This window comes from Microcaecilia unicolor, chromosome 6, assembly GCF_901765095.1.
Source record: "Microcaecilia unicolor chromosome 6, aMicUni1.1, whole genome shotgun sequence".
NCBI lineage: Eukaryota > Metazoa > Chordata > Amphibia > Gymnophiona > Siphonopidae > Microcaecilia > Microcaecilia unicolor.
Window position 1 is genome coordinate 308428044 of NC_044036.1, and position 26578 is coordinate 308454621.

The 26578-nt window shown below is 45.6% G+C and overlaps 1 protein-coding gene across 2 annotated transcripts in view; it reads left to right on the forward strand.

The window, feature by feature from the left end:
• Positions 1-26578, forward strand: part of MYH10 (myosin heavy chain 10) — a 221677-nt gene that overhangs the window by 179345 nt on the left and 15754 nt on the right. For both annotated transcript variants that reach the window (XM_030208112.1, XM_030208113.1), the window contains 8 exons: positions 1398-1502; positions 2881-3033; positions 5475-5723; positions 6386-6598; positions 8325-8537; positions 18418-18579; positions 19951-20079; positions 22151-22239. In XM_030208112.1, the coding sequence (XP_030063972.1) occupies positions 1398-1502; positions 2881-3033; positions 5475-5723; positions 6386-6598; positions 8325-8537; positions 18418-18579; positions 19951-20079; positions 22151-22239 (1313 nt within the window). The remainder of the gene's footprint in view (positions 1-1397; positions 1503-2880; positions 3034-5474; positions 5724-6385; positions 6599-8324; positions 8538-18417; positions 18580-19950; positions 20080-22150; positions 22240-26578) is intronic.

A 26578-nucleotide genomic window follows, 5' to 3' on the forward strand; every position in this document is an offset into this window, starting at 1 on the left:
GGTGTTGCAGTGAGTTCAGGCTAATTAAAGCTACTTCAGGAAGGCTGTGCAAAAATGGACAAGGATAAGCAGCATGGAAAAGATATAGAAAGCAAAATAATGCCAACTACACTGACAAATACATGAGATCTTTTTTGAATTCCATACTGTGCATATCAAGCTTCAGGTGAAACGATCCATATTGTCCACATTTGTGTTCCTCCTCCAAAAGACAAAGTCCTGGACTTATAGAAAATGTTGTGATTTAATTGAAGTGTGCTCATATTTCTGAGAATTTTTCATGTCTGTAAAAAAAAAAAAAAATATATATATATATATATAAATCTTCTATATAATAAAACACACCTCCAACATTCTGAAGCTGAGAAAGTGAAGCCTTCAAGCCTTGAAGCATTCCTGCAACGTTCCGGAACTATGTGTCGTCAATTGAGGAGATGGAGCCTTACAGAGCGCACGAATGCTTCAAGGCTTGAAGGCTTGACTTTCTTACACACACACACACACACACACACACTCTGTCTCTCTCTCACATACACACTCCATCTGTCATCCACACACTCTTTCTCAAACATACGCACTCCGAGGAAAGGGGGGCATGGAACACGCTGGGGAGGAGAGGGAGGGGGGCATAGAACTCGGATGGAAGGGGGGGCCAGGAACTCGGAGGAGAGGGAGGGAGGGGGGCCTGCACCTCGGACGGAAGGGGGGCATGGAGCTCGGAGGAGAGGGAAGGAGGGGGTCATGGAACTCGGAGCCCCACACACACACACACACACTCTCTCTCTCTCTCTCTCTCTCTCTCTCTCAAACACACACACAATCCATCTCTCACACACACTTTTTCTCTCTCTCTCTCTCTCAAACACACACACAATCCATCTCTCACACACACTTTCTTTCTCTCTCTCTCTCTCTCTCTCTCTCTCTCTCAAACACACACACAATCCATCTCTCTCTCTCTCTCTCTCTCTCTCTCTCTCTCTCTCTCTCTCTCTCTCTCTCTCTCTCTCTCTCAAACACACTTTTTCTCTCTCTCTCTCTCTCTCTCTCTCAAACACACACACACACTCCATCTCTCACACACACTTACTCTCTCTCTCTTTCTCTCTCTCAAACACACACACACACTTTCTCTCTCAAGCATACACACTCCGAGGAAAACCTTGCTAGCGCCCGTTTCATTTGTGTCAGAAACGGACCTGTTTTACTAGTGTGTGTATATGTGTGTGTGTATATATGTGTGTGTGTGTGTATATATATATATATATATATATATATATATATATATATATATATAATTTGTTTTATGGTAAATCAGTTATTTTAATGTATTGGATCTTTTGACAGTGGGTTTTCTCTCTTCCATATTCTCATGTGGATTTTTCCTTTTTTTGCAGAACGAATTGGACAATGTCTCAAGCCTTCTAGAAGAGGCAGAGAAAAAGGGCATTAAACTGGCCAAGGATGCTACAAGTCTGGAATCTCAGCTACAAGATACCCAGGTCTGTGGTGACCAAAATAAACTTGCTACTTAATTCATTTTTTACTTTTATAATGGGTAGGCTGTGTTTCTTGTCAAAACTGATTCCTAACATCTAATCTATCACTTTCTGCTGTTGCCTATTCCCCTTTGCTAACTTTATAAGAAATTTGCTGTTGTCCTTGGAAAATCAAAAATTCTCCATAATGTTGCTTATAGTTGGGTGAATTGCTTCTGATTTTCAATACTATTAATGTTTTCTGAGTGTCCCACATTAACTGCCTAAGCATGATCTTCATTCTAGTATTTCAAACAAGTGCTGTGGTTTTGTTTGCAGGGAGTAGAATTTAAAAGGCTTTCATCCTCTGCGTCTAAAGCCATTATTCAGATTGAATGACACTGATCTTACAGGACATGACTAGTGATAGAGGGTTTGAATCTGGCCCTAGAGGTTTCCCAAGGGCACAAAATAAATGCACAGTGAGTGCAATATTCAATAAACAGCCTAAATTTAGTGTTGATTCAATACATACCTGCAAGAGTATGTATTGTATGATGCTTCAACATCAGCAAAATTCGCCCTTTCCTATCAGCACACCACACGAACTCTCGTCCACGCTCTCATTACCTCTCGCCTTGACTACTGCAACTTACTCCTCACCGGCCTCCCACTTAGCCATCTATCCCCCCTTCAATCCGTTCAGAACGCTGCCGCACGTCTTATATTCCGCCAGAACCGATATACTCACATCACCCCTCTCCTCAAGTCACTTCACTGGCTTCCGATCAGATACCGCATACAATTCAAGATTCTCCTCCTTACCTACAAATGCACCCGGTCTGCGGCTCCTCACTACCTCTCTAGCCTCAACTCCCCCTATGTTCCCGCCCGTAACCTCCGCTCACAGGACAAATCCCTCCTTTCAGTTCCCTTCTCCACCACTGCCAACTATAGGCTCCGCTCATTCTGCCTTGCCTCGCCCTATGCCTGGAACAATCTTCTTCAACCCCTACGCCAAGCCCCCTCCTTACCCATCTTCAAATCTCTGCTTAAAACTCACCTCTTCAATGCTGCTTTCGGCACCTAACCTTTCGTGTAATATAGTATGCCCTACCAGACGGACTCTTCACTTGTCTTTAGATTGTACACCTGTCTTTTAGATTGTAAGCTCCTTGAGCAGGGACTGTCCTTCCATGTTTAAATTGTACAGCGCTGCGTAACCCTAGTAGCGCTTTAGAAATGTCAATTAGTAGTAGTAAGAGGAGCTGCCAAAATTATTTAAGCCTTTGACCCTAGCATTGTATTTGTGTAAGTACTTCAGCACAAGGATCATGAAAAGAAAATGAGAGACTGAGGAGATGCTGTACCAATAATTTATAAATTTTCTTTTCTATAATAGGAGCTTTTGCAAGAAGAGACCCGCCAGAAGCTAAATATGAGCAGCAGAATCCGTCAGTTGGAGGAAGAGAAGAACAATCTTCAGGAGCAACAGGAAGAGGATGAGGAGGCTAGAAAGAACTTGGAGAAACAGATTGCCACTTTGCAAGCACAAGTAAGACCTGATCAGGGAGCAGAGATGCATCTTGGCTTACTCAGCAGTGGTGGTTTTGTGTGTGTGGGGGGGGTTCTTTTTTGTTTTGGTTGGTTGGGGAGGGGGGGGGGGGGGGGGGGGGTTAACACTACACTGTGCAGAAAAATGTGTCCACTATATGGTTTGAAGCTTACACAGTAATCAGTAACTCATCTGAACATTGTACCGCTCAGGCAACTTTAAAATATTCAGCTGCTAACAAACCATTTTTCCTGGGAGCAGCTGTGTGAACAAGTAGTATGGTGTTTGTCTTATGTTCACTTGATCAGATTTGGTCTGATAGCTATGATAAAATACAGACTAACACATGCGACCAGCTTCTCCTACATGACCACACAGCTGTGGAATGCACAACCAACTAACTTGAAAACAATCAACGAAATAACCAACTTTCGCAAATCTCTGAAAACCTATCTTCAACAAGGCCTACCACGATAATCCATAACTTAACTATAACACATCACCACTCCACCCTTAATCTGAATGTCTTCTTTCTATAACTGTTTGCTTAACTCTTTTTTGCCCTCCTTGATCTCTTTGTAACACCAGTTGTATCTATTTACCCTGGATAACAGGTCTTTGTAAGCCACATTGAGCCTGCAAATAGGTGGGAAAATGTGGGATACAAGTGCAATAAATAAATAAATACGTTAAATCACTTATGCTGCATGAGCTAATCTGGGTCATGGTGTCTGACACAATCTATGGGAGGTCAGGAAATTTTCTTTCTTTTTTAAGTAGTAGTTATTTTTGGATGGTTTATCCCTTGCTCCCATAGCAGTTTCCTCCATTGTGTGTTCCAGCTCAGCAGAAGCTTGCATGTATTGGTACAATGATATTTTGGGTACAGCTAGCCAGTGTACTTTCTGCCCACCATTTCTGTCCCGTGGCCAAGAGGCACTTACCACAGTTCCCTTTGGAATCTGATATAGACATCATCCAATAATAGGCTAAAACTTAACACATTCCTTCCCCTACCCACCCCTCCCCCCCAGCCATCACAGCATCCCCTCTTGGCCCTAAGATGAATGTCCTGCTTGGGAATCAAAGCCATTCTGGTTTACTAGGAGGCATGTAAAGTGTGTTCATTTTTTCCACTGAAATGTCTGTTTTTAGTATAGTGAGAATACACATCCTTAATTCATACTATAGAGCACTACCACTGAACCATAGAACTGCCCTCAAGAATAACGTTTTAGTAATTTATAATTGAAGTGTATACTCCTTGAAATATTGCACAAGGCTTAAACTTTGCTTTTGAATTATAGGCTTAAAATATAGGTTCAGCCTATGGTAAGGAGGGAATTGAGTTTGGGAGGAGATGGCAAAAGCTTTGTTTGAGGTGGGACAACCAGACAGCTATGTTAAAATCAAGATATGAGATTGAATTCCAGGTCAAGTATCAGGGCACAGAGCTCTCATCGGTGGGAAGATGGTTTTGTAACATATTAAAATATGCCGCTGTACCTGAGTGGAGAGTAGTTGGTATAAAGACCAATTTTTAAATAGGGCTTCAAACTACAGACCAGTGACCCTGATGTCAGTGCCTTAAATGCTGGAAGCAACTAACAGAATCATTGGGCACATGAATAAATATAACAGTGAGAAAAAGCCGTCATGGATGTATTAATTAGTAATTATATTTTTCTAGTCTAGTAGACATTTTTTTTTTTTTTGGAAAGTGTAAATAAACATGTGGATAAGGTGGAACTGGTCAATATTCTATATTGTGATTTGCAGAAGACATTTGATAAAATTCCTCATGACTAGTTAAGATAGGAAACAGTAGGGCTAAACGACCAGTTTCCCTAATGAAGAGTGACAAATAGAAGAGCTCAGGTATCCAGTGGGATCAGTGTTGAACTTGTTTGCTCCCTTTTGCAGGACCATAAATGAAATCAGATATGCAGGTGACAGGTTTTTTTTTCAGAGTTGCTGAAACATGAGCAGACTGTGAGGAATGGCAAGCAAACGCTGCAAGGCTGGGAAACTAAACTTATAAATAACAGACAAAATTTAATTTGGACAAGGGTATAGTGATGTACATGGGGGGAAGAATATAACACATTAGGCGCTATCACTCAGGGCCACTGCCTTGGAATTATGGACAATACACTGAAATCCTGAGCAGGAATGCAGTCAAAGTAAATAGTGTATTAGGAATTCAGAAAGAAATGGAGAATAAAACAAGGAATATAATACGACCACATCTTCAGTATTGTATGCAGTTCTGACCACCTCATCATAAGAGGTTTATCAACAAAATAAGGTAGAGAAGGGTAGCAAAAGGAAGAGTAAAGTGTTCAGAAACTTTTTTGTCTCTTGTACTTTATGCTCATTTTATTTCCTTATAGAGAATATCTAAAGCAGGTTTGTTTGTTTTTTTATTCATATATGGTTAGCTGCTTGATTCCAGGAAGAAGATTGAAGATGATGTGGGGACCATTGAAGGATTGGAAGAGGCCAAGAAGAAGTTATTAAAGGACATGGAGGTGATGAACCAGAAACTAGAGGAGAAGGCCCTGGCCTATGACAAGCTTGAAAAGACAAAGAACCGCTTACAGCAAGAGCTGGATGACCTGATGGTGGATCTAGACCACCAACGCCAGATTGTCTCAAACCTGGAGAAGAAACAGAAGAAATTTGATCAGGTATTTAAGGCAGGAGTTTCTTCTATATTCAACAGAGTATTTGTGGTGAAGAAAAGCAACAGCCTTGGTATTCCAACTTCCTAAGTTGAGCCACAATGCTGATTAATGCCAGTTCTAAAACACATACTACCCTGTTTTCCAAATTAACATCTAAGGTTATGATGAAAAATATTTTATTTGAAAGAAAAGTAATCCATTGCAAAGTAAACAGTGCAAACATACATAAATTCACTATTCCATTGGTAGGAATAATGGTAGGGGAGGAGTGGCCTAGTGGTTAGGGTGGTGGACTTTGGTCCTGAGGAACTGAGTTTGATTCCCGGCACAGGCAGCTCCTTGTGACTCTGGGCAAGTCACTTAACCCTCCATTGCCCGCCGCATTGAACCTGCCATGAGTGGGAAAGTGCGGGGTACAAATGTAACAAAAATAAAAAATAAATATTCAGTTCCAATATGTATGCAAACTTCATTACCCTAACACTAAACCTGATTGAGATATCAGGGTTAGATACTGCTTGTCTTAAATGCTTATGTAAGAGTCTCTGGCATTTTATGTAAGTCTCTGGAATTTTCTATAGACATACTAATAATGTTGTAGAAGTAATTACTTTTTAGGTAATTTAGTATGTCGAAGATATTAAATATCATACTGAAACTTTCAGATGCTGGCAGAAGAGAAGAACATTTCTGCACGCTATGCTGAAGAACGAGACCGTGCAGAAGCAGAGGCTAGAGAAAAGGAGACCAAAAGTTTGTCCCTGGCTCGTGCTCTGGAAGAAGCATTGGAGGCTAGAGATGAATTTGAAAGGTTGAATAAACAGCTGCGTGCAGAAATGGAGGACCTGATGAGCTCCAAAGATGATGTTGGCAAAAATGTAAGTGCCATACACTCATATAATTATGTGAACCAGTTTGAGAGGGACAGGGATATTGCATGTTTGCAGATTTGCTTCTTCAAAATGCACATGAATGTGTAAATTGAGAGATCTTGATGGTAATAAAACAATTGCCAAGTTCGTTGTGCAGGAATCTCTGACTAGTGGTTTCTCTAATTTACTGTCAGTACGTGCTATCTGCTGTAAGCCCTTTATTTTGATAGGCTCTTCAGCAGATAATGCACACTGTTAATAAATGACTCTACTACTACTACTATTTGGCATTTCTATAGCACTACAAAGCGTACGCAGCGCTGCACAAACATAGAAGAAAGACAGTCCCTGCTCAAAGAGCTTACAATCTAATAGACAAAAAATAAAGCAAACAAATCAATTAATGTGTAGAGGAAAGAGGAGAGGAGGGTAGGCGGTGGCGAGTGGATACAAGTGGTTATGAGTCAAAAGCAATGTTAAAGAGGTGGGAGAGGTGTTTGGAGAACAATGAGATATAACTAGCCCATGGATGAAAATGATCACACATCACAAAAGAAATGGGTAAATACCAACTGAATTAGAAATATACAAAGATGAACTAGTAATCTCATAGCAAAATCATTTCTTCAAATTCCAGGTCTGAATATGATGCTTTTTCTGTTTAGAAATTTTGAAGCTGGCCTTCTAGTTTGGAAGTACTAGAAAAAGGGTAATTGGCAAATTCACAATGTTTTCTTTACGTTATTTTTTCAAACTATAACCTACTAAAATCCATGCTAGAAAAGGTATTATTCCACAAAAAAATCTTGCATCAATGCAGTTTGAGTTTAGGAAGAATATACAAAATTCGTTACCTGGACAGAGAAGCAGAACTTACCAAAGGGAACAAATTCTTTAGGTCAGGGATGGACTGCCACAGTCCTCGAGGGCCACAATCCAGTCAGGTTTTCAAGATTTCCACAATGAATATGCATGAGATCCCTTTGCGTGCATTGGAAGTAGTACACACAAATTAATCTTGTGCATATCCATTGTGGAAATATTTAAAGTCTGACTAGGGTGTGGCCCTTGAGGAGCATGGTTGCCCACCCCTACTTTTAGGAAATAAGTCCTAAAACTATAGGGCTAACCTTAAAAATAAAAACAAAAAAGTTAAACCTCCAGTAATATAGCTAAGGGACTTTGGCATCTAGCAAAATGCTTTCAGTCAAAACTGTCCTGCACTGTAGGGAAACATTTAAATGAACTGAATCAGTAAAGAGAAATGCTCTCCCACATTTTACTATATGCTTAAAAGAAACTGTTTTTTGCACAACTTTATTCAAATTTAGGAGGGGGGGGGGGGGAGTTGGAAGGCAAACAAAGCAGCCCAATTGATTGACTCTTCTGTCAACATCTTTGTAAGATTAAGCTTTTGATTTTTATCCATCTCTCCCCTTGCCTCTAATCTCTTCAGAAGCAAGGCTGAATTTTGAATAGGTTGTCCTCCAAGAAGCATTGCTGCACTACCATAATCTGACTCCTCATGTTACTTCATTGTTTCCCTGATATATACAGTTCAGGTTTCTCATACCCAAGTGCATTGATTCTACGGCTTCTCACCTCTCCTCTTACACCTAAATGAGTGCAACCAAAACCAGATCATGGTCAACAGAATATGGATCTAATTGTCTGTCGTCTTCTTTTTATACCCATATGTTTGTTGTCGATTATTATACATTGAAATTCTTAGGTCCATGAACTGGAGAAATCAAAGCGAACCTTGGAACAGCAGTTGGAAGAGATGAGAACGCAACTGGAGGAGTTGGAAGATGAGCTTCAAGCTACAGAGGATGCCAAGCTTCGCCTGGAGGTGAACATGCAGGCCATGAAAGCTCAGTTCGATAGGGACCTGCAGGCCCGAGATGAGCAGAATGAAGAGAAAAAAAGAATGTTAGTAAAACAGGTATGTTCAAATTCATGCTTCAGGCAAGCTCTTGTTCTATTTTGACCATTTTAATAAAGCCTTCACATCAAAGCCTGTTGATTAAAAGATGTATAGTCAGGATTACGTGAATGCACAGGAAAACATTTTACTCCATGAACCGTGTTTAATTTCCACAATGTACCTAGAAGCCATATCCTGATAGTATGAAGGTGGCTGTTCTCTTCTAGAAATGCTTTAAGAATTTTTGAAATCCAATATTGTCCAAGGTATTTAGACCTTTTGTAAATCAGACACAAATTTTGATGGTATGAAAAGCAAAGTATTACATGCCACTGTAGATTACTGACAGTTTAAATTCAGTACTTTCAAACAGCCTGGAAATATAGTAATTCTGTTTAAATGAACAGTGCACTATATTTTGTACTGTGTTGAAGCAGGCCGATTTAGTGCTGAGTCAGGAGTTTAATTGACATTGTGCTGAGAGATTCCCCCTTGAAATGAAGGAAAAGGAGTCTTGAATTATTCTGGAGTCTGTGGCCTGAGAGGCCGCCTTGCTAGCAGCAGAAAAGTAAACTGGAAGAGTCACGTGTTCAGATGCCCAGACAAGTGGAAGTATGCATATATTTTTGCTTTGAAATTTAACATAAGTACAGAGTATATGCTGCCACTTGGCACCTGTTTCTCTGCAGTTAGATTTGTGGTAGAAAAGTATGCAGATTTTGGTAGAAAAATATGCACAACTTCAAAATCCCCCATCTATGCATGCATCTTCCTTCCATGATCTAAGCATCCTGCCCCCCCCCCCCCCCCCTCTCAGGAATGCATCTTCTCAGTGTGACTGAAAACCTACTTTTGTAGATTTGGTTACTCACCTTTTCCAAATCTGAGCTGTAGGTGAATTACAAATTCAGGCATATTAGATATTTCCCATTACATCCCATAGATCAATCCCGAGACAAGTGTTTTATGTCCTTCTACCAGCAGGTGGAGTTAGAGAACGCCAGAGCTCTGCCATAAGATACCGTGCAGGAGCCTCACTTTCAGTATTCTTTCTTTCTGAGCAGATAGATGGACATGTGCAGCTCTGGTTTGGTGCTTGCTCCTAACCTGTTCCCTCAGGATTAGTTGATTGTGGAGGCCTGGCATGACTTGGCCGATCAGTTGGGGTACACCTGGTGGGGTCAGGTCCTTTCCCCCCACGAAAGGAACACTGAGAAGATGCATTCCTGTTTACCCACATCTGGGTCTTCTTATGGACCTGTGCTCTTCCTCGGACTCATGGCACTGGTTCCGCCTGCCTCTTAAAAAAAAACAAAAAACATATCCAGAGGGGTCCGCCTGTATGGCAGTTTGGTACCATTTCTTCTGTGAGATTTTCTCTGTATTGATCTGCCTCTGTAAATTCTGTATTTTCAATCCTGCTTGTTGTGGTTCAGTGAAGGTTGGTATGCTGTTTTTGCTGGACGTGTCCACCTCTCTGTGCTGGAAACTTTGTACCTTTCATCTGCCACTGCTTCCTTTTTTGTCTTACCCACACTGTTGGCTTTCTCCCCTGGCTGGTCACCGGCTGTCTCTGTTGTTTTCTTTCTGCCGCTGCAATCCAGAGGGCCTCTCTACTGTAATCAGTGGGACTTTTGGCAGCAGATTTTTTTGGTGGGCTCCACTCAGGGGCGTAGGCAGACCTTGGCGGGAGGGGGGGCCCGAGGTGGGGGGGCACTGTTTAGCTGCTGCCACCGACACCCCCCCCCCCCCCCCCGGCCGCAACTGCACAGTGCAGGACGTAAGGCGTCAGAAACAGATGATCACATCACGAAGGCGCCGGAGTCAACCAGCGCTGAAGAAGACTCTTCGGCTGGCGGGGATTGGGGACCCCCGGCTGCAAACAAGGTATCTGATGCGGGGCGGGCGGCGAGGGATCAATGTAGAGGGGGCCAGGGCGTAATCTGTAGGGGCCCATGCCTCCCTTGGCCCCACGTAGCTACGCCCCTGCTCCCGTTGCGTGCCCTTTCCGCCATATTGGATTATCTTCTGATGCAGATCACGAGGCTCTGTGCCACATTGCTGATGTGTGGCCACTGAACCTCAGCAGCATGCAAGGAGCTGGCTAAGAGCGGCTTCGAGGTCTGTTTGTTGACCGGCTGGGTCTTGTGGCTGGGGGCTAATGGTGGCTTCTGTGCCCGTGCCCTTTTGTTTGGTGACTTATTTCTGCTTTCTTAAGGTAGTGCACCCTGGCTTTTCTGGAGGGATGGGTTTTGCGGCTCCTTTGCCTTCCCGGACTACCCTGCTAGCCTTTTCGACAATGGACTGGGTCTTTTGTGTTGACAGACAGGCCCGTCCTTTTAGGGGGCTGGCTTGTCCGTTTCAGCTGTCTGGCTTTCGGTGGCTGTGGGTCTCTGCCCAGATTTTCTGGCTTTTTGACAGCTGTGAACAACAACAAAAAAAAAAAAAACCACGAACCACCACAGGAGGGCAGCCACCGCTCCTCATTTTCTTTCATATCACCATGCCTTGCTTGGTCTTCTTCCACTCTGTGTTGGAGTTTGGCTCCATCTTTGGAGGGTATGCCTTGTTCTCTCTCTGGGTTTTGAGAATGCTCTCTTTCTCTTTCTTTCTCTCGGTGGATCTTGGCACCGAAGATGCTCTGGATCTCGAGTCTTGCTCCAGCTTGGCACAGTGAGCTTTCTTCTCTTTTGCCAGTTCATCCTGCGGTGCTTCTGCGATCCCACCCTACTTGGGGACTGCTTTGGTATATCCCATTCATCTCTGGATTGATCTGTGGGACGTAATGGAAGGAAAAATTTGTTTCTTACCTGAAAATTTTCTTTCCTTTAGTCCCTACAGACAATCCAGAGGTCCACCCTTGGTTTCTTTTTCGACATACCGTTGTGTATGTGTTGTCATTTTGAAGTACTGTAGGCGTCGCTTTTGAGTGGCAGATATTGCAGGGGAATGACTGCAGTTGTTCGGTTGCCGCCAGTAGTTCCTTGTTTTGTGGCAGAGGCAGGAGTTTTCTACATGGGCTCATTATTGCTTTGGTATCGAGCATACTGAAAGTGAGGCTGCTGCACAGAATCCTTTATGGCAGAGCTCTGGTGTTCTCTCTCTCTCTCTCTCTCTCTCTCTCTCTCTCTCTCTCTCTCTCTCTCTCCACCTGCTGGTAGAGGGACATAACCCACTCGTCTCTGGATTGATCTGTTGGTACTAAAGGAAAGAAAATTTTCTCCGAGGACAAGCAGGCTGCTTGTTCTCACGACTGGGTGACGTCCGCGGCAGCCCCCACCAACCGGAAAAAAGCTTCGCGGGACGGTCGGCACGCAGGGCACGCCCACCGCGCATGCGCGGCCGTCTTCCCCGCCCGTGCGCGACCGCTCCCGCCAGTTCCTTTTTTCCGCGTCTGGAGAGAGTCGTGCTTCGAACCGCTCTCCTCTTTTTCAGCCGCCGGATTTTCGATCGCGTTTACGCGATCGCGCCTTTCTCAGTTTTCTTAGTTTTTCGGTCTAGTTACCACCCGGCTTCTTTTTTTCAAAAAAAAAAAAAAAAAAAAAAAAGAAACCCTGCGCGTGTGGAGCACGCGCTCCCTTTTTCCCTCGCTTCCAGCGTGGACGCCGCGTTGCGGCCTAGTGGCTGCTCGGTCGTGTTCTTTTTCGTGGTGTGATTTCAGCCACCATTGACGACTTTGACTTCGCCGACGCGATTTTTCCGTCGATGTCCTCGAAGGTCCCGAGTGGATTTAAAAAGTGTGGTCGCTGCGGCCGGCCGATCTCGCAGACCGACACCCACGCTTGGTGCCTCCAGTGCCTCGGGCCGGAGCACAATATCAAGTCGTGTTCTCTGTGTCTCGGTCTCCGGAAACGGACTCAGGTTGCGAGGCAAGTTCTGCGGGACCGTCTTTTTGGAACTTGCGCCGGCCCCTCGACGTCGACCTCGAAGGCATCGGTATCGACGCCCGGCCCTTCGGTACCGGTATCGATGCCCGAGACATCGGCACCGATGGCAGCGACCCCAGGAGAACAGGTCCCGTCGGCCCGCCGGTCCTCCGGTGAGAGTGGGGGTGAGAGGCCGCGTGGGCAGTCGGCCCCGGTCACTCCCTCAGCTCGTGGGCCACGGGACCGAACCCTGTCTGACCCGGTACCTCGAGACCGAGGGGGATCGACCTCCTCCTCCTCCATGCCCTCCGGCGCCGGTGACGGGCATCGCAAGAAAGATAAGAAGCGTCGTCACCGGTCGCCCTCGGTGCATCCGGATATCGGAGAGGAGGCGACGCCGAAGCGTCATCGTCGGGAGGAGAGGTCTCCGTCGGTTGTGGAGGTACCGACGCATCGGGGTTCCGGCACCTCGGTGCCGTCTCCTGGCTCCCAGCAGCTTCTGGCGCCGACACCCCTACCGACCCCACCGCCTTTCCCGGCAGCGGGCCTGGACGAGTGCCTCAGAGCCATCCTTCCGGGGATCCTGGAAGGGCTGATGCGCCAGGCTGTGCCGGCGCCGGGGGTGCTTGCGCCCTCGGCGCCGATGACTGTGGCGCCGGCGAGCTCTAGCCCGGCGCCGGGGCCGTCGACACCGCCGCCGCTTGCGGTGCCGGTCTCGACCGCCACGCAAGTGGAGTCGACGTCGATGGAGGGAACCCCGTCCCCGCCGGCGCGGGAGTCCACCGCTCGACGACACCGAGACCCTGGTGCCTCGATGTCGAGCCGGGCCCGGTTCAGGACTCAGCTACATGAGCTTATGTCCGACACCGAGGATGAGGACTCGTGGGGGGAAGAGGAGGACCCTAGATATTTCTCCTCAGAGGAGTCTACGGGCCTTCCCTCGGACCCCACGCCTTCACCGGAGAGGAAGCTCTCACCTCCTGAGAGTCTCTCCTTTGCCTCCTTTGTGCGGGATATGTCTATCAGCATTCCCTTTCCCGTGGTCTCTGTGGAAGAGCCGAGGGCCGAGATGCTCGAGGTCCTCGACTATCCATCACCACCTAGAGAGTCCTCCACGGTACCGCTGCACAATGTCCTCAAGGAGACACTGCTTCGGAACTGGGTGCGACCTTTAACTAACCCCACCATTCCCAAGAAAGCAGAGTCCCAGTACAGGATCCACTCTGACCCAGAGTTAATGCGGCCCCAATTGCCCCATGACTCGGCGGTCGTGGATTCTGCTCTCAAGAGGGCACGGAGTTCGAGGGATACCGCCTCGGCGCCCCCGGGGCGGGAGTCTCGCACTCTGGACTCATTTGGGAGGAAGGCCTACCAATCCTCCATGCTCGTGACCCGCATCCAATCATACCTGCTCTATATGAGCATTCACATGCGGACCTATGTGCAACAACTGGCGGACCTGGTCGAGAAGCTCCCGCCGGAGCAGTCCAGGCCTTATCAGGAGGTGGTCAGGCAGCTGAAGGCGTGCAGAAAGTTCCTGTCCAGGGGTATCTATGACACCTGTGACGTGGCATCTCGTGCTGCGGCCCAAGGTATAGTGATGCGCAGGCTCTCATGGCTGCGTGCCTCTGACCTGGACAACCGCACCCAGCAGAGACTGGCCGACGTCCCTTGCCGGGGGATAACATTTTTGGTGAGAAGGTCGAGCAGATGGTGGACCAACTGCATCAGCGGGAAACCGCTCTCGACAAGCTCTCCCATCGGGCGCCTTCAGCATCCACCTCCACAGGTGGACGTTTTTCCCGGGCCCGGCAGGCTGCACCCTATTCTTTTGCGAAGCGTAGGTACAACCAGCCGGCCTGAAGGCCTCGTCAGGCACAGGGACAGCCCCAGCGCGCTCGTTCTCGTCAACAGCGTGCGCCTAAGCAGCCCCCGGTGCCTCCACAGCAAAAGCCGGGGACGGGCTTTTGACTGGATCCACGGGAACATAGCCGCCCTACAAGTGTCCGTACCGGACGATCTGCCGGTCGGAGGGAGGTTAAAATTTTTTCACCAAAGGTGGCCTCTCATAACCTCCGACCAGTGGGTTCTCCAAATAGTGCGGTGCGGATACGCCCTGAATTTGGCCTCCCTGCCTCCAAATTGTCCCCCGGGAGCTCAGTCTTTCAGCTCCCATCACAAGCAGGTACTTGCAGAGGAACTCTCCGCCCTTCTCAGCGCCAATGCGGTCGAGCCCGTACCACCCGGGCAGGAAGGGCAGGGATTCTATTCCAGGTACTTCCTTGTGGAAAAGAAAACAGGGGGGATGCGTCCCATCCTAGACCTGAGAGGCCTGAACAAATTCCTGGTCAAAGAAAAGTTCAGGATGCTTTCCTTGGGCACCCTTCTGCCAATGATTCAGAAAAACGATTGGCTATGTTCCCTGGATTTAAAGGACGCATATACTCACATACCGATACTGCCAGCTCACAGACAGTATCTCAGATTCCGCCTGGGCGCACGGCACTTTCAGTATTGTGTGCTGCCCTTTGGGCTCGCCTCTGCCCCACGAGTGTTTACCAAGTGCCTCGTGGTGGTAGCGGCCTACCTACGCAAGCTGGGAGTGCACGTGTTCCCATATCTCGACGATTGGCTGGTCAAGAACACCTCGGAGGCAGGAGCCCTCCGGTCCATGCAGTGCACTATTCAACTTCTGGAGCTGCTGGGGTTTGTGATAAATTACCCAAAGTCCCATCTCCAGCCATCCCAGTCTCTGGAATTCATAGGAGCGCTGCTGAATACCCAGACGGCTCAGGCCTACCTTCCCGAAGCGCGGGCCACCAATCTCCTGGCCCTGGCTTCGCAGACCAGAACGTCTCAGCAGGTCACAGCTCGGCAGATGTTGAGACTTCTGGGTCATATGTCCTCCACAGTTCATGTGACTCCCATGGCTCGTCTTCACATGAGATCTGCTCAATGGACCCTAGCTTCCCAGTGGTTCCAAGCCACCGGGAATCTAGAAGATGTCATCCGCCTCTCCGCCAGTTGCCGCACTTCACTGCTCTGGTGGACCATCCGGACCAATTTGACCCTGGGACGTCCATTCCAAATTCCGCAGCCCTCGAAAGTGCTGACGACGGATGCATCTCGCCTGGGGTGGGGAGCTCATGTCGATGGGCTTCACACCCAGGGTCTGTGGTCCCTCCAGGAAAAGGATCTACAGATCAACCTCCTGGAGCTCCGAGCGATCTGGAACGCACTGAAGGCTTTCAGAGATCGGCTGTCCTACCAAATTATCCAAATTCGGACAGACAATCAGGTTGCAATGTATTACGTCAACAAGCAGGGGGGCACCGGATCTCGCCCCCTGTGTCAGGAAGCCGTCGGGATGTGGCGTTGGGCGTGCCGGTTCGGCATGCTCCTCCAAGCCACGTACCTGGCAGGCGTAAACAACAGTCTGGCCGACAGACTGAGCAGAGTCATGCAACCGCACGAGTGGTCGCTCCATTCCAGAGTGGTACGCAAGATCTTCCGAGAGTGGGGCACCCCCTCGGTGGATCTTTTCGCCTCTCAGACCAACCACAAGCTGCCTCTGTTCTGTTCCAGGCTTCAGACACACGGCAGGCTAGCGTCAGATGCCTTTCTCCTTCATTGGGGGACCGGCCTCCTGTATGCTTATCCTCCCATACCTTTGGTGGGGAAGACCTTACTGAAGCTCAAGCAAGACCGCGGCACCATGATTCTGATAGCGCCCTTTTGGCCCCGTCAGATCTGGTTCCCTCTTCTTCTGGAGTTGTCCTCAGAAGAACCGTGGAGATTGGAGTGTTTTCCGACTCTCATTTCGCAGAACGACGGAGCGTTGCTGCACCCCAACCTTCAATCCCTGGCTCTCACGGCCTGGATGTTGAGGGCGTAGACTTCGCTGCGTTGGGTCTGTCTGAGGGTGTCTCCCGGGTCTTGCTTGCCTCTAGGAAGGATTCCACTAAAAAGAGTTACTTTTTCAAGTGGAGGAGGTTTGTCGTTTGGTGTGAGAGCAAGGCCCTAGAACCTCGTTCTTGCCCTGCACAGAACCTGCTTGAATACCTTCTGCACTTATCGGAGTCTGGCCTCAAGACCAACTCAGTAAGGAATCACCTTAGTGCGATTAGTGCTTACCATTATCGTGTGGAAGGTAAAGCCATCTCTGGAGAGCCTTTAGTCGTTCGATTCATGAGAGGCTTGCTTTTGTCAAAGCCCCCTATCAAGCCTCCTGCTGTGTCATGGGATCTCAACGTCGTCCTCACCCAGCTGATGAAACCTCCTTTTGAGCCACTGAATTCCTGCCATCTGAAGTACTTGACCTGGAAGGTCATTTTCTTGGTGGCAGTTACTTCAGCTCGTAGGGTCAGTGAGCTTCAAGCCCTAGTAGCTCATGCTCCATATACCAAATTTCATCATAACAGAGTAGTGCTCCGCACCCACCCAAAGTTCCTGCCGAAGGTGGTGTCGGAGTTCCATCTTAACCAGTCAATTGTCTTGCCAACATTCTTCCCCAGGCTGCATACCCGCCCTGCTGAACATCAGTTGCACACATTGGACTGCAAGAGAGCATTGGCCTTCTACTTGGAGCGGACACAGCCCCATAGACAGTCCGCCCAATTGTTTGTTTCTTTCGACCCTAACAGGCTAGGGGTCGCTGTCGGGAAACGCACCATCTCCAATTGGCTAGCAGATTGCATTTCCTTCACTTACGCCCAGGCTGGGCTGGCTCTTGAGGGTCATGTCACGGCTCATAGTGTCAGAGCCATGGCAGCGTCAGTGGCCCACTTGAAGTCAGCCACTATTGAAGAGATTTGCAAGGCTGCGACGTGGTCATCTGTCCACACATTCACATCACATTACTGCCTCCAGCAGGATACCCGACGCGACAGTCGGTTCGGGCAGTCGGTGCTGCAGAATCTGTTTGGGGTGTAAATCCAACTCCACCCTCCAGGACCCGAATTTATTCTGGTCAGGCTGCACTCTCAGTTAGTTGTTCTTCGTAGGTCAATTTTCTGTTGTTCCCTCGCCGTTGCGAGGTTCAATTGACCTGGGTTCTTGTTTTGAGTGAGCCTGAGAGCTAGGGATACCCCAGTCGTGAGAACAAGCAGCCTGCTTGTCCTCGGAGAAAGTGAATGATACATACCTGTAGCAGGTGTTCTCCGAGGACAGCAGGCTGATTGTTCTCACCTACCCTCCCTCCTCCCCTTTGGAGTTGTGTGTTTCATCTTTTGCTAGTCATTCAACTGGCGGGAGCGGTCGCGCACGGGCGGGAAGACGGCCGCGCATGCGCGGTGGGCGTGCCCTGCGTGCCGACCGTCCCGCAAAGCTTTTTTCCGGTTGGTGGGGGCTGCCGCGGACGTCACCCAGTCGTGAGAACAATCAGCCTGCTGTCCTCGGAGAACACCTGCTACAGGTATGTATCATTCACTATCAGGTAAGAAACATAATTTTTTCTTCCCTGTCCCAAAGGTCTTAGTCTAGATGTACTAAAAGGTGTCTTGCTTTACCATGTGTTAGGTCTGACTACATAAAATGGGACCTGTGCATAAATATTTACTACTAATGTGTGTTAATAAATTTTAGTCCCAAGAAAATACATGACAAAAGTACATGTGATTGAAGCCCATTCAGTAATGAATAAATCAGACAAGCATGTGCGTGATGAGGAAGAAAAGTAGTAATACTGTGCTAAGCTCTAAATGCCAAAACAACTCAACTATGTGCTGTTTTATGCCTCCTTTCCCATTGGGTCAGTGAGTACACTGGGATTTTGTGTAACTTTTTTTTATACTGAAGAATTAAGCAATCTGATCAATAGCTTATGGTCTCTCATTCACTATAGGTCCTTTTAGGTGTCTTAAGCAAACCACGTAAAGTCTTAGAGAGTCTCTTGCTATTCATAGCATTTTAGATGCCTGAAAGCCATCTTTGTACTAAAGGTCATAATAAAAGATTTTTCTGCCTTCCTTCTGTGATATTGTAAGTTTTTTCCTAATTATAGTGAATACATACCTAAATCTGGTGTTCCTTAGGTGAGAGAACTTGAAGCAGAGCTGGAAGATGAGCGGAAGCAGAGGGCTGTAGCAGTTGCTTCTAAAAAGAAGATGGAGATGGATCTCAAGGATCTTGAAGGTCAGATAGAGGCCTCCAACAAAGCTCGAGAAGAAGCGATCAAGCAGTTGCGCAAACTACAGGTACAGAAAATCAGCTACTAAGTAGTAAATTTAAAACAAACTGAAGAAAATATTTCTTTACTCAACATGTAACTCTGGAATTTGTTGCCAGAGAATGTGGTAAAAGTAGTTAGCTTACCAGGGTTTTAAAAAGGCTTGGTAATTTCCTAAAAGAAAAGTACTTAAGCCATTATTAAGATGGACTTGGGAAAATCTATTGCTTATTTCTAGGATAAGCAGCATAAAATCTTTTTTTTCTTTTTTTTTTTTCTTTTTTTTTTTACTGTTCTAGGATCTTGCTAGGTACTTCTGACCTGATTTGGCCACGGTTGGAAACAGGGTATTGGGCTTAATGGACCATTGGTCTGTCCCAGTATAGCAAGCTTACATTTTTATGTAAAATGCTTCTCTGTTGGATTTATACCTTCTTTTTCTGGTATGGGGATTAATAGTTCACCATGTTCAATTTAATGAACCCTGTAAAATAAGCAATAGAATATCTCATCTAAACTATTGTGACCAAACTTTCTGCAGAAATATACATTACACCACACCCAGTATAAGAACTGGGGCTGTCTGTTCTTCGAGCCCTCTGGGTCTCACAAGAAGGCAATTCTCTTTAGTTTAGTAACATAGTAGATGACAGCAGAAAAAGACCTGCATGGTCCATCCAGTCTAAACAACTTGCCTTAAATGAGTTAGGAAGAAAACAAATGTGTTTAAGGAAATGCTTATACTAGTGTGATGAAAATGAAAACACACAAAAATAAATAAATCCCATGAAATTGCAGCAGATGTTAAGTAAGGGCATTGCACTCACACACTACAGCAAAATAAGTTTATCACATGGTCTGAAATCAGTTACATGCTCCTTTTCATTTTTCCCTCAGGTTGCACCCTTTTATCTGTCCCACCTCTGTTTGTCCCCTTTGTTTATAGATATTTTAATGTACATTGTGTTGATTATGCAGCATGCCTGTAATTCAGTATGAATACTTGCTATATTATATACTGTTATACAATTACAAATGCAATAAAATATGCATATATTGCCTTGATGGTAAATGATAGTCTAAAGAAATGTTCGTAAGAATGGAGTCTGGCTACAGCAGTCAACATTAATAACATAGAAGCTGCTTGCTCTGATGAACTGAAGCTGTTTTGGTAATCCATGCTTTGTAGAATTCTACAACACTGTAGTCACAGAGAGCAAGCACCTCAGTATTGGTAGATGAGTTCATTTTTTAATTGCTTTTGTGTGGTAGGCCTGTTGCATGAATGCTTTACCTGCAGAAAAGCCTGAGTGAATTGATGTTAGTGATGCAGAATAGACAGCTTGGTAAACCATTTTTTTAAACTATAGATTTTTAAACTTTTATTCTCAAAACACAGGCTCAGATGAAGGACTATCAGCGTGAGTTGGAGGAGGCCCGAGCATCCAGAGATGAGATATTTGCCCAGTCTAAGGAAAATGAGAAGAAATTGAAGAGTCTTGAAGCGGAAATACTCCAGTTGCAAGAGGTCTGACTCCAGTACTGAGTGGAAATGTTGTGTAAATATAGCATGGATCCTTGTTCAGTAATTGCAGAAAAATGGCAAAGGAATACCGATTACTGTATTTTCATGCACATAATACGTGTGTTTTACAAACCACTCCTACTCCTTGTGTACTGTATGCTGAGTGCACTATGCCAGTTTATTTTTACTAAGACACAATTGCAAAATTAGCCATCTGTTTGTTTTCAAGGTTTTTTGCGGGTTTTGTGAGCTAATATACCTTCAAAAAAAGAAAAGCCCTTAAAAACAAATGCTTTCATTTTACAATTAGTGTGCTTTAGAAAAATTAACTGGTTTAATGTGCATTATATGCATGTGTGCATTATGAGTTTATTTTTACATACATGCAATTTGCACATAAATAACTAACTTTCGCAAATCTCTGAAAACCTATCTCTTCAACAAGGCCTACAACGAGAATTCATAGCTTAATTATAACACTTTACCACTTCTTATTCGGAAAGGCATCTTTCTATAATTGACCGCTTAGATCTTTTTTCTCATCCTTGATCTTGTTGTAACACCAGTTGTATCTGTTACCCTGGAATGGCGATGCCATAACAGGTCTTTGTAAGCCACATTGAGCCTGCACATAGGTGGGAAAATGTGGGATACAAATGCAATAAATAATAATAATAATATTTAAAAATACAGTACAGAAAAAAGGGGCATATAAATGTGGCATCAAATACAAGTGCTCAAGGGACAGGAGCCCGGTGTCAGTAATTGACTGGTAGTTACAAGGTATATGATTAGATCAGTGTATGTGGTAAACTGCACTCTGTTTACGTACCTGACCTTGGGACCAAAGTTCAACGGGCACATAACCATAGTGACCTTTGTGAATTTTCTGCCACCACAAATATTACAACTTGCAGTGCCGGTGTAGCACTATTTACTTATTAGTAGGACTGTTTTTTGTAAAATGCTGGCTAATCATCCAAGGTGCACAGTATCAGAATTTTATACTTCTGCCTTTGCATTGAGTTATCCAATTTCTTCAGCCACTGAAACCAAATCTCTTGTCATCCAAGCATTTTTGTTTGCCTTGTATGCCGCAGAAGCTATTTCACATTCTTGAAGAAACATGTCTGTTTACTTTTCCTGACAGTGGCTCTAACTTTTCACTTCTGTCCATGTTGCGTGATAACTGCATCAGTCTTTTCTTTGACACTTCAGCCACCTCAACCTGCTTGAACACCAGTGTCAGTGTCAATGCTGTTGGAGGATTCTGACAAAATTGTGGTTTTGAATTGTTATTACTTAAAGATAAATCATGATAGAGGGTGCAGGTGACATAGGGGTGATCAGTCTTTAGATATGACTACTTTTTTGAAAATCTCTCGTGTAACTGCAACTCATGCCATCTTCATTACCTTTGCCTCGGAGCACAATAAATTTAAAGTTCTTAAAAGGTTATTTCAGGAAGAAGGTTGTGAATGATTGTGGTTGGTTTATTTCCTGATGTGGCAAAACCCACACAATCACATAGGAAAGAATTTTTTTCTTTGAAAGCTTGTGCTTTAGCTGTAGGAGCTTCCTTCCTTTTTTTTTTATTCAATTTCCATGTAGATATGATTGATCCCACTGAGCTTGAGAGATTTCTTTTAGATAATAAGTTATATTCAGAGGTGGCACCCGTATAGCTAAGTGGCCTTATTTAGGACAGCTCTTGAGCTAAATTAAGCTGCCAGCACCCGAGTAACAAGAGGCTCCTCCGTAGTGCCGCCCCTGACCTGCCCACTTTTTATTTGGGCAGTCTGGAAAGTGCCTGACAGCAATAGTGGTAACACCCTTGAGAGTATTTGTATTGGGCACCAGTAAAAGATGCCCAGCTGACAATTGCAGATTTTACTTAGCATATGGATAAGATTGTGTTCAAATGAGTAATCCCAATGGAGTAGGACTGATACTGTTAAAAATAAATTTTAAAAATGTAAAGTGATATTCTAAGGAAGATTTGTTTCAGATTACATGCTTGAAACTTCCTAGGCCAAAAAGCAAAAATCTAAGAAAATATGTAAACATTTTGCAGGAGCTTGCTGCTTCTGAAAGAGCTCGTCGCCATGCAGAACAAGAAAGAGATGAGCTATCAGATGAAATCTCCAACAGTGCTTCTGGAAAGTGAGTAATGTTTTTGTCTAGAATGGGCGAAAAAGTGGAAGGAGTAAGGTGCTCCTGAGTTTCAGTTCCTCAAAATAATACATTTGTACCAGTATTATGTCAAGGGACAAAAAGTGATAATTGTAGATGAGTAGAAAAGCACAGAATATTTTTTGATACATCCCAGACAAATATATGGTGCTGTTAGTAACTGAGATTCAGGTCCATAATATCAAACTGTCACGGAATGCCTAGCACACACCTAAGGGGTTAAACCTGCAGCATCTAGAGGGTCTGTCCCAGCACTGCACAGGCCAACTACCACCTGTGCATGTGCTCTACTCTGGCATACCCTTCCTCCCACCTGCTGGGTTACGGTTGCCTCTGGGCTAGTCTCCCACCCGCAACTTAATTCCCCAATGGTTTCTGAGAACACAATCCCAGGGTTCCCACAATTCCCAGAAAGCACCCACAGACCAAAACACAAACCAGCAGGATTCTTCGTCCAGGACAGCTGAGTCAATAAGCTAATAGGTTTATTGTTACAGTAAAACAGTGAATGTTTGACAATACTAGGTGAAAAAAGTACAGCAAGCAATAACAGATAACCAAAACAAGGATCAACATTGAAACTAACACTTGTTACTACATGGGTAACATCTGGGGAGTTCAGGAAATATAGCTGCTCACAGGGCCTCGATGAAGAGATCTTTCTCTTTTCTCCCTATTGGAGACTAAAGATTACCTCACAGATTACGCGGGAATAAACTGTCACTTCTGTAACAGCTTTCCAAAAAAAGACAGTCACCATCTGCTGGTCAAACAAGGGAAATACACTTCATGAAATAATTGTTACCCACTGTTTCGCCACACCTCCCCCACTTTAAGTGAGATCCCAGACTGCAGCCTCTTCAGTCTGCTGGTCGGAGCGGTTCTGGCTCTTCCTTCCTGGAGAGTCCATCAGCATTTCCATGTTCACTGCCTTTCCAGTGCTGTATGGTGGAAGTTGTACATCTGCAGGGGCAGGCTCCACCGGAGTATCTTCCTATTCTCTACTGAGACTCAAGCCAGACCAATGAATTGTGATTTGTGATGACAGTAAAGTCTCGCCCATACAGTTATGGTTGAAGTTTCTTAAGGGCCCACACTAAGGGCAAACATTCTTTCTCAACAGTGACATAGGCTACCTCACTGTCAAGAAGCTTTCGACTCTGGTACACAATAGGGTGTGCCTCCCCTTTGCTAGTCACTTGATTGAGTACAGCCCCAATGTCATATGTCAAGACATCAGTTTCTACTACAAATCTTTGTTGGTAATCAGGTGCAACTAGTACAGGAACAGTAGCCAATGCAGTCTTTAATTTTAGAAGGCCATTTCACACTCTGATTAGCCAAATGAGTAATTCCTGGTTTAGTAGAAAACACATCAGTATATGTTTGCAATACTGCTTCTAGCTGCTGTTTCTGGGTGGGGGTTAATTGCTGTCCCACTACAACTTGTTGTGTAGTTCCCTCTGGTAATGTCTCTGCTAAGAGGTCAGGTATCTGTTCACTATCCTGACACTCTTGGGCTGCACACAGCTAGCACCATAACTGCACGATCGGCATAGGCCTTTAATATATTTACACGAAAGGTGTGCTGTTTTCTGTTGTGAGAGTCCATAGATATAACATAGTTTGTATCATTTAGGCACCGTATGACCTTGTAAGGTCCTGACCAGTTAGCATGAAGTTTATTCTGATGTACTGGGACTAAAACAAGTACCTGCTGGCACTCATGAAACTCTCTATTTTGGGCTTTACGATCATACCAGGTCTTTTGCTTAGTATGGGCTGCCTACAAGTAATCTCTGACAAAGCCCACAAGGTCTTCTAATCTCTACCGCATATTAACTACATATTCAATTACAGGGGTGTCAGAGGTGTCAGCTTCCCCTCCCAATGTTCTCTTATTAGGTCAAGGGGCCCTATCATCCTCCAGCCATAAAACAGGAGACGCTGCTTTCAGAGGTGACCGAAGCCGTAAGTATGGGACAGCCTGACTTATGACACACCTACTGATCAGACAGTTGACCCTGATTTGTCAAGGTCACCAGCAGAGACCCTTCCAGATATGGATACAGACATAGGACAGAGATGGTCTCTGCTGCTTCTGCTTTTTGGGCTGCCCAGGCCTGACTACGCGTCTCCATAGTGGAAATTCTGACTCCACTATCAAGGGTAATGTTCATTGGACCTTTGCCCCACACAGCATTGGTACCGGAATGTTTTTCATTATTCCTACTTTTCTATATCCAGGCTTGGTACCCCAATCCAGGAATACTCGAGCAATGGGTATCGTTGGCTAACACTAGCTCTGCAGTGCGCCCTGGAAGAATTGCACCTTCAGCAATCATGCTAGAGCCAGTGTCCACAAGACCAGACACTTGATCTGATTCACAGTTACTAGGGTGCGTGTTTTGGAAACCCATCTGGTTCCTTGTTTGATGAATGACCAGTAACTTTTTGTGCTACAGCAACTGCATGGGCCACCTCCATGGGACTGGAACCACCCACAAAAGCCGCCAGCTTTTGTGCAGGAACTGAAATTCTCTTTAATGCAGGCTTAGGATTATCTGGGCAATCCGCTTTGAAATGTCCTGTATGCCCACACTGGTAACAAGGACATTCATGCCTAAAGTCTTCTAAGTTTTTGGGGAACACTGGAGTGTTTGCTGACTGTCTCTGAGGTAGTAAGAATATTTGGCTTAGGGCCCTGGCTGCCCTTAGATCCCGGCTGCTGGGGATAAGGATGGCTTCTCTTTTCCAACCAGGAACGGTTAGCCGTAAAGATAGCCAATTCAGCCACCTTCTCTGGAGTATGGGGCTGGTGATATTGAACATGCTCCCTCACCTCTGGACAACAACACTGAAAAAACTGCTCCAGGACCATCAGGTTTTGGCAGTCCTCCAGGTTTTTAACTTTAAACTCTGCTGAGCCACTGCTGGTGCTGGTATCTTAGCTGGATCACAAACTCACTGTGAGTATCATGCACCCCCTTTTTTGCAAAGTCTGATAGTTTAGTCTAAGTCTCGGGGGTAATGGTTCATTTTTTGCAGCTGGAATTAGCGTTCCTCATGCTTCTGTCACTCTACCATGTAAATCTGCCAGAATTCAGCTGGCATGGCATCCGGCCCTGCCAACTCATGGGCCTCTGCCCTCAAGGAGTCTGGTCTCCCCCCAGGAGAACTCTGTACAGGCAGGTCTGCAACTCCTCCTCACTGAGGTCATCCAGTTGCTCTTATGTTAGGACAGGCATATCCAGTGTCTGACTACCACTGTCAGTCTCCATCAGCGTGCTGCTAATCTCTGAATGGGAAAGGGACCCTGTTAACTGCTGCACTCGTTCACTGCACTCTGTGTCTGGAGGTTACAGATAAAAAAAAAAAAAAAAACTCTGAACCACTCAGTGGATGGTGACTCTCGCCCCACACACTGAGCCTGACAATACTACCATGCTGCCACAAAAAAAGGACAAGTCTCTGAACGCCTAGAGCCCACCTGAGGGGTTAAACCTGCAGCCACATAGAGGGTCTGTCCCAGCACTGCTCAGGCCCAATACCACCTGTGCACGTGCTCTACTCTGGCATACTTTTCCTCCCACTTGCTTAGTTACCCTGGCCTCTGGGCGAGTCTCCTACCTGTAACTTAATTTTCCAGTTGTTTCCGAGGACATTAGGGCTACACTTCCAGGGGTCTCACAGTTCCTAGAAAGCACCCACAGACCAAAACACAAACTAGCAAGATTCTTAGTTGGTCCAGGATAGCTAAGTTAATAAACTAATAGGTTTATTGTTACAGAAAAACAGTGAATGTTTGAAAATAGCAGGTGAAAAAAGTACAACAAGCATTAACAGAGATAACCAAAACAAGAATCAAATCAACATTAAAACTATCTAATACTTGTTACTACCTGGGTAGCACTTTTGGAGTTCAGGAAATATAGCTGCTCTCAGGTTATATAGGTTATAAAATATAACTGCTCACAGGGCCTCAGTAAAGAGATCTTTCTATCTCTTTTCCTTATCTGAGACTAAAGATTACCTCGCATCTAGGTGGAGAAAAAATGTCACTTCTGTAACAGCTTTACAAAAAGACAGTCGCCATCTGCTAGCCAAACAAGGGAAATGCACTTCATGAAAACCCACTGTTTTGCCACAGAAACTGACACAATCAGCCAGGTATCCAGGGCTGAATTAGGGGAGGGGGGATAGCAACCTAGCCTTTCTCCTCCTATTGTGTACCTCTCCTTTGGGGTTTTGCACCCCAGATGCACCACCCTACACTTCACATTTAAGTTTTTATCCTTTAAGCAGTATG